This window comes from Nestor notabilis, unplaced genomic scaffold (genome assembly GCF_000696875.1).
Source record: "Nestor notabilis isolate BGI_N333 unplaced genomic scaffold, ASM69687v1 scaffold12616, whole genome shotgun sequence".
In the NCBI taxonomy this organism is placed as follows: domain Eukaryota; kingdom Metazoa; phylum Chordata; class Aves; order Psittaciformes; family Psittacidae; genus Nestor; species Nestor notabilis.
This window is the reverse complement of record NW_009931528.1, coordinates 59,155-67,480: the sequence shown is the minus strand read 5'-3', so window position 1 is coordinate 67,480 and position 8,326 is coordinate 59,155. Positions and strand designations below refer to the sequence as shown.

Below are 8,326 nucleotides of genomic sequence, written 5' to 3'. Positions count from 1 at the left end.
ACAGGCACTTCTGTGGTAGCATCTTCATGCTAGATTATGGGCAAGGAGGTCAGAAGCAAGTTTTGTGCTTTCTTTTTTTTTGTTTCCTTAGATGAATGAATGTGGCCATGACTCCCAGTATGTCTCATCCAGTCCTGCTGCTTCTGAGATTTGCATGCTGTTGATGGTTTTTATATTTGCCATGTAGCAATTTGTCTCCTTCTCATTCTTCATAGAGCTCTTGGTACAGGAAGAGGTATTTGTACTTTCATGTGCTATCCACTGGTTTACAGGTAGTTTACAATGTGCCTGCTTCGGACTGTGCCATAAAGGATGCACGGGAGAACCAAGGCTAGTGAAGATACAGGCACTGGCCATGGATGTCTCTTAGCTCTCTCCTGACCAGAACACTCACCTGTTACTACTTTACTAGTTGGAGTCCTAGCTCTTGTTGGCTCCCTTGCTACAAAGAAAGGGACGAGAGAAAAGAATGTGAGTCTAGACAAAGCATTTTCTGGCATCTTCTCAAAGAGGCTGCTCCAGTCAACACCAAGGCAACCCAGGCATGTGGAGCCCTATCAGTCTGAGTGGGATAACTTTAGTCTGGAATTGAGTGTACACCTTGCCCACCCTCCACTATTGAATCTTTTGCTCACAGGGACAGCATTGGCCAAGGGGGTGGCATTTGTTGACCCACATTTTCATGGCTGTGTCAGGGCCTGGCCATCCTTTGGATGGAGAACATGCCTTGTGTTCTGTCTCTCACCCAAAACTGTCTTGAGGTGTAAACAGGAGATGTGTTTCCAGTTTCACTGCCTTCTACTTCCCCCATTGTGCATTTTCAGGGCACCACTGTGATTGGAGAGAGTGTGTGTTAGCTTGTCTCTGACTGCTAGTTGTAGGGTAAGAATTTGCACATGACTCTACCCTGATACCTCTGTGTCCCAGAGCCAAACCCCTGAAGTGGTAAGGAAAGAAGATGAAGTCAGGGTCATGTGTGAGCCAGTCCCAACACCTGCCTGGGTCCCAGGAGTCTCATGGCAAAAGCAGTGGGAATTCAGAATGAATACCAGAAGTGAAGCCTGTGTGGGATGTGCTGCTTGGGAGAGAATGGGTGGGAGCTGGAAGGAGCAGCCAGGGAGGAGGGAGCCTTACCGGGATGTGATGGTCTCAACCATGTCGAGGGCACAGTTGAGGAGGAGGAAGAAGCAGATGAGGTTGAGGTGGCAGGTAAAGAGCTGGGTCTTGGAGACATCTTTGTCAGTGGGACTTCTGGGCTGCTGGCACGGATGGTCTCTCTTGGGACAGAAGTGCTACTGGTGGAAGTGGCAGGGGTGGTCTTCTGGGTGATGTGATACTGCACAAGGTGTGGCTTTGTTGGTCTTCTGTGGGTGACAACTACAGAGAGAAAAGCACAGGTTGACTGAGGGTGGCAAGGCAAGAAGGGAAGGCAAAGAAGGTGGTCAATTCCGAAGTAGAAGTCCAGAGCATGGGTGGGGGTAAGAAAGGCAGGACACTGAGTCTTACTGGGCAAGAAGGAGAAACAGGCCAATGGCTGGCTTCCCCCTAAAAAAATATATGGCAAGAACTGCGCCTGAAGGTGCCTTTACACAATTCAACACCCCTTGCCTCTTTCTGGAGTTCCTGAGGAAAGAAAAGCCTCTCGGGATGTGCATGTCTCTCCTACAAGGAATTCCAGACTGAGCAAGAACATCAACTGGAAAAGCTGGGGTTAGTGAAGCAGAGTTTTAGGCCAAGGGCATTTCTCAGCGTCCTCTTACTCACCTGCTGGGACATGGTAGTGCAGAGTGGTTGCTTGGGTTTCCTCGCTCTCTGTAAAGTAAGGAAGAATGAATGTAAGTAATGGTTGGGAACTCATAAGGTTCCTAAAGCGGGTTGTGCTACTTCCTCAGAGGAAGCTGTAATTGCTGGCACAAGAAGATCCCAATGTGTGTACCCCAACAGTACTTTAAGGGAGATGCTGGAATTGGGAGAGAATGTACATATGCCCTCCCACTACAGTAGACATCTCTGCTGCACACTGTCCCAGCCTCCTGTGTCAGCTGACAAATTCGTAAATGACTAATTTAGCAATTCACATTGTTATACAGCCTCAGAGGAGACTCTCTTTTTTGGCATATGGAGTACCTGATATCCCAAAGTGAAATTTCTTTTTTTCTTTTATATTTATTTTTGGAGAATTTGTTAAAATGGCTAGGGAAACACATATTCTGTCACTTGAGTTTTCAAGAACTTGATTTGAAGCATAGAGAGATTTTGCCTAAATTTGGAGGAAGTGTAGAGCATGGCCTCAAAAAGAAATGTTAGGTTTAAAATGATATTTGGATGTCAGATGTTTGGTCCATTGGCAAGACACAGAAATTTCCATTTTCATCACACTTTTTCAGTTATCCATGTCCTTTGCAATTTTAAGACAACTAGTAAGAATTCTTGGGTTTGGTTTTGTTTTTTTTAATCCATTGATAAGCATCTTGTAAGTGGTGGCTTCACTTGGCAGATACCAAAAAGTCATATTTACCTTCTGTTGTTAGTTCAGGTTTGCTGAAAGTTGTGATCCAAGATGTGGTTTGAGTATGTATTGAGGTGGTGGTTGTTTCCTTGGTGGTCTTGAAGGGTGGTGACGCAAACCTTACTTGTTCTGTCTCTGTTGAAGCAGTGGTTGATGAGGCAACAGGTGTAGGCTTTAGTTCACTGGTCATAGCTCTTTTTGTTGAGGTAGTTATGGAAGGGGTACTGATGGTTGTAGTCATGTTTCGTGTGGTAAAAATTGATGTAGTATGTTCTTTTGGAGTAAAGGTAAATAATATAGCGTGAGTAATCAATTAATTTAATAATTAAAATAGACAATTTATGAAGCTACCCATATTCCAGAAACCCAGTCTTCGCCCTCGATCTTTTGAATATTTTCTGTGTAATTCTTTATATTCATGTTCTCATAAGTTTGCCAGATCTCTCTCTACTTGTATTTGTTTTCTATTGTCTTGTATCTTTCTTTGTTCTAATTTGCTGTATTTTTTCCTGGGTTTTATATATTTTTTCTAAGAAGTTAGCTTTTTTGGCTGAAGTCTGTATGGGCTTTGCAAAAATGACGATTTATTGGCTATTCTTCTGTTCCAAATCAGCCACAGTTTCAGCTTCCCATAATTTGTATTACAAAGCTACATATCATCATACTATAGGACCTTCCTTGTCCCAGTGTACAAATCATCTGTCACAATGGCATGTTTGAAATTGTATTTTGACTCCTATGGGACCTCTTTTTAACTCTGCTTTCCCTGTTAGCCTGGGTCCATGATGGCTTATTAGTTGAAATGCATGTTAGTGGGAAGCTACACATTCTTACGAGTCTCCACAGCCATAGAATCAAAAAAGTAATTTATGTTGGAGGAATCATCCTCCTGGGAACAGGACTGTAGAGTCCTAAACAAAGCTGCTGCACTGATACCTGTGTGATTCTGCTTTGGAGGCTGCTTATATTATTCAGAGTTAATAGGTTGGGTGCTCATTGAATATGACTACATAACTGAACCAGTTGTGGAAAAGAGGCTGAAGTTGAGCTAATAAATGCAGCTGGAGTTGAGCTGGTGCTTTGCTTGTAGAACTTCTAACGTGCTTCTGGGATGAGGCACACAAGTGATTTTTGGTTGTGTTTTTAACCTAGTGTCTATATCCTTTCTATTTCCATGCACTTTTGAGCTACACTTCTGAACATTTCTGGTTTACAAACTCCTTTCTGGAACCCTAGTAGGCTTTGCCTACTTTTTTAGTTGTAGTCTTACATTTGGATATTGAGAAAGCTTGCAATGCTTTCTTAGCAGAGTGGTACCTCAACTATGTATAGAGTGAGCTTACTATAATTTAGTTTAGACAGTAACACTAAAACCCTACTAGTTGTCAACATTATTTACTATTATTTATTTTAGACAGTAGCAGTAAAAACCTACCAGTTGTTGACATTATTGTGCCAAGAGGTGATATCGGTGAAGTTATTGGAACTGTGATTTTTGAGGTTACTGTGGGATTTGTAGTCTCAATTGATACAGTAGCTGCAGAAGAAGAAATACTAGGTATTGTTGGTAAGGTACTTGTTGTAGAGCTTCTTGATACTTTAGGCTGCACTGTTCTTACTACGAGAGGAAAAAAAAAAAGGATAAATAGTTCTTGATAATCCATTTATAATACAACTATATAAATTGAAAATTGTTTTCTGAAGTAAAAACACTCTTAATAAGAATTAGTAGTAACTACTATTAAAACCCACTACCTTTTACATGAAACATTGTAGACAAGTTATCCATCTATTCCTTTGAAACTATGTGCAGTGAATACATTAAACAGTAAAATGAAGAAAAATGTATAAAGCTTCTGCAGGAATTAAAGTGAATTTGCCCTAAATATTTGTGCATAGCAGCAGAGATGGAATTGTATTTTATTATTCACACAGCTGACAGTGTAACATTTTCCTAATACCATCTAACAAATTTCAGATCAGTATATATAGATTCCTGTCCTGGATGAGGCTACAGGGATTTGGCATGTTCAGTCATGCATTTCCATTAAGACCTTCCTAAAATTGTTGAAGTGTTAAACAGCCAGTCATCACTAAGAATGGTGATGAATTTTTGTGGGATTTTATACATCATAGAATCACAGAATGGTTTGGGTTGGAATGGACCTTCAAAGCTCAGCTAGTGCAACCTCCCTTGCAACGAGCGGGGACATCTTCAACTAGATCGAGTTGCTCAAAGTCCCATACAGCCCAACCTGGAATGGGCCATCCACAACCTCTTTGACATTCTCTTCTAGTGTTTCACTGAAAAAAATGTCTTCTCTGTATCTAGTCTGAATCTACCCTCTTTTGGGGGTAAAAGCATTACCTCTTGTATTATTGCTACAGGCCCTGCTAAAATATCTGTCCCAACTTTCTTATAAGCCCCTTTCAAGCACTGAAAGGCTACAATAAGATCTCTGTGGAGCCTTCTCTTCTCCAGGCTGAACAACCCCAACTCTCTCAGCCATTCCTCATAGGAGAGGTGTTCACTCCCTCTGATTATTTTTGTGGCCCTCCTCTGGACCTGCTCCACTAGGTCCACGTTTTTCCTGTACAAAGGACTCCACAGCTGGATCCACTACTCCAAGTGGTGTTTCACCAGAGAGAGGAGAGGGGCAGACTCACCTTCCTTGACTTACTGGTCCACATTTATTTTGATGTATCCCAGGATATGGTTCGTTTTCTGGGCTGTGAGCATACATTGTTGGCTCACATCCAGTTTTTCATCCACCAGTAACCCCAAGCCATCCTCAGGGCTGCTCTCAATCCCTTCACGCCTTAGTCTGTAGTGATACTGGGGGTTGCCCTGACCCAGGTGCAGGACCTTGCACTTGGCCTTGTTCAACCTCATGAGGCTCACATGGGTCCACTTCTTGAGCTTGTTCTTGTCCCTCTGAATGCACCCTATCCCTCAGGTGTATCATCCACGCCATTCAACTTGGTGTCATCTGCAAACTTGCTGAGATTGCACTCAATGCCACTGTCCATCAGAGACAAGACAGATGTCCTTATTCACTAACAGAGATATTTTATTACTGAATATCTGGAAGTGCCTAAGCATAATCAGGAAACACCATTGTCTCATAATTTTTTTTTCTTAAGGCGTCTAGCAAATATTTCTGCTAAAATTTTTGTGATAACTATGATACCAAGTTATTTTTCATTGCTGCTTCTCATGAATGTGAAACTGGTGACACTACGATGTCACACAAAAAAGGATATTCCTTACCTTACATACACATATGAGGACATATGTCGATCTGTAAGTAATAGTTGGGTCAACTATGTAAACTAACCTGTTGAAGGTGGAGATGTTTCAGGTGTGGTACTAGTGATTTCATGTCCTGTTGTGTAAAGGTAAAACAGGTTAAGTTTGTGAATGAAAGCATATTAAAAAATTCCGAATAAGGCAAATTTCAGATTGGATTCAAAGGATTGTGTTAATTAATGAGATATTGCTGAAAATGCTTAGCATTCCATGTTTCAGTGGTAAACTTCACGTCAAAGTACTTAATGACAAAGAAGTCAATGTACGTCATAATCAAAATGATCAAGAGTACGTTCTTGCTACCTTTCTTATGATTTTTATGCTTAAGGGAGCCTCACTTCTCAGGGATAATGGAAATATGCTTTTTGTTTAAAAATGAGATTGATCACTGGTTGAGATTCTGGTGACACAAGTTAGAATTCTGTAATGAGAGAAAAATTGTCCTTGGGTGTTTTAGACATCTGCATGAAAATCCAAATGTGCAGCTAGAAACTATCCAAAATATTATTTAATATGATAGGTTTTCATAGAAGTAAACCACATGGGAATAAACCTTAAGTTAAAATAATATATAAATTTAAAAAAAATCTTGAGAAAGACATTTGCTAAGTAAAGCCCATTAGCTAGGCCTGATTCTCTACTATATGTTCTCTTTTTTAATGAAAGGTGTTGAATATCTCTGAGAGTCACAGCCCTGCTGGGGCGGGCCCTCATGAAGATCAGAACACCGATTTACTTTCAGGAAGACCCCCATTTTGAAAAGTGCTCACATTTACAATGAACGTAATTCTTTCTCTTGCTAACTAAAATCAGCCAGGATTATCCAGCTGCTGTATTATAGCATTCACCACCCTAAATCTTCTTCTAATTAGTTCTTTTCATTCCTTTACTTACCACATGAAGTTTTACATACTACCAATACAGTAACGGGATTATTTTGAAGTAAACTTATGTTTGGATGAACATTCATTAACTGAGAGGTACTAGGAAAAATACCTTCTTTGAGAATACACAATTTTTTAGGGTTTTTTTCCAGTTACTGTAGAGAAAGAGTATGTATGGGTTGCTGCTTACCACATGGCATACATCTTTTCTTCGCATAGTCAAAGTATTCATCATGAGAGCAGTTGTAACAGCCTGAAGAAAGGGGAAGAGAAGATCGGTTTACATTTCTCAGAGAGCACCATTTTATTTATACTACTTTTATTTATACTACTAATCTAATATCTTACATTTCTGTTACTAAAAAATGGTATCGATTGCATGAGATAAGCATTTCCAATGTCATTCTCAGAAGGAGGATCTGCCACGTAGTAATTCTTTTGCTTTCTCCAACTATATCCATTTGTCTAATAAGAATATTAACTGCTCTTTCCATGTTTTCTTACCTAAGTACAGCACATTCTTTTGATTTGGTGCAAGTCAGAGAATTTCTCTTTATGAGGCTGAGCTCAGTATAAAGCTAGATGTAGTACAGGTACTGAATTGATTACGTATTTAAAGCAGAAGTTGTAAGGTAAAGATTAGTAAAACTGCTTTAAAGGTACTATCAATCAGAATATCATTATTTAACTGTGGTATGACTGTTTTAAAAAACAGCACTGAAAACAATTACTATGTTACTGCTTCCTTGTTTACACTAGTATAGCTTATTACCTTCAATGTTGACATATTTGTAGTTTTGATTTGGACAATTACAAGGCCTGTAATGCCAGGTGCAGTTGTCATTGTTGTAGCCATAGGAATAAGCATCACCATTTACTGTTTTTTTATGAGAGTTGTAGTACTCACAATAAACAGCTAAAAAAGGTAAAAGCAGGAGAGAAATCAGAATTTTTCTAATTAATGGCATGTTATTTTCAAAGAACTAAAGGGAGAGCAAAATTAATAAACAGCTTGAATCAAAAATTTTGTCACTTAAGTTATTAGCTTATAATGTAAATTGAAATTTACACTGAAGTAAAGTCAGTTTTGTTTTTTTAAATGCACTATGCAAGTATTTCCACTATTTTTAATGCATAATATAGTGGAATGTTGAAAAGAAATCATCAAAGATAACTCCAGCACTGATTTACAACACTCATCCTCTTTTTCCCTCCATATATGGTGTTCTGGAATGCCTTGATACCTTTTCCCTGTTACACAGTGTTCCAGTCAACACAGCTGTCTTTATTACTTTCTGTCCACACAGAAGGTGATTTTATCATAGCTAAAATGCAACATACTCTTTTTCAATTTCATACTCCTTCTCCTGACAAACTGACAGTTCACTATACAGTGGCAGCAAAGGAAACAGTCTGCCTTCCATGACCACATTATTTTCTCTTTCATCCATGGTAAAAAGAAATATAATATTTTGGTTAATATAGCAAAAGTAAAAACTACAGTTTTCAAAACCTAGTTGATTGAAGTCAGCTATTTGCCCATAGAGAAAATGTAAATTTGGATGTGCTTATTAAGCAATTACCTATGTTGCTGTATTAATATACACACAGTAACAATAATTA

General features: G+C 39.3%; 1 protein-coding gene across 1 annotated transcript in view; it reads right to left on the bottom strand.

Annotated features, from left to right (window-relative positions):
* Window positions 1-394: 394 nt before the first annotated feature.
* MUC6 (mucin 6, oligomeric mucus/gel-forming) overlaps window positions 395-8,326 on the bottom strand; it is a gene marked incomplete at both ends in the record, with an annotated part of 29,188 nt that continues 21,256 nt past the window's right edge. Inside the window, 6 exons of the mRNA XM_010015956.1 lie at window positions 395-442; window positions 1,135-1,377; window positions 1,765-1,812; window positions 3,945-4,118; window positions 6,894-6,956; window positions 7,476-7,619. Of these exons, the coding sequence (XP_010014258.1) occupies window positions 395-442; window positions 1,135-1,377; window positions 1,765-1,812; window positions 3,945-4,118; window positions 6,894-6,956; window positions 7,476-7,619 (720 nt within the window). The remainder of the gene's footprint in view (window positions 443-1,134; window positions 1,378-1,764; window positions 1,813-3,944; window positions 4,119-6,893; window positions 6,957-7,475; window positions 7,620-8,326) is intronic.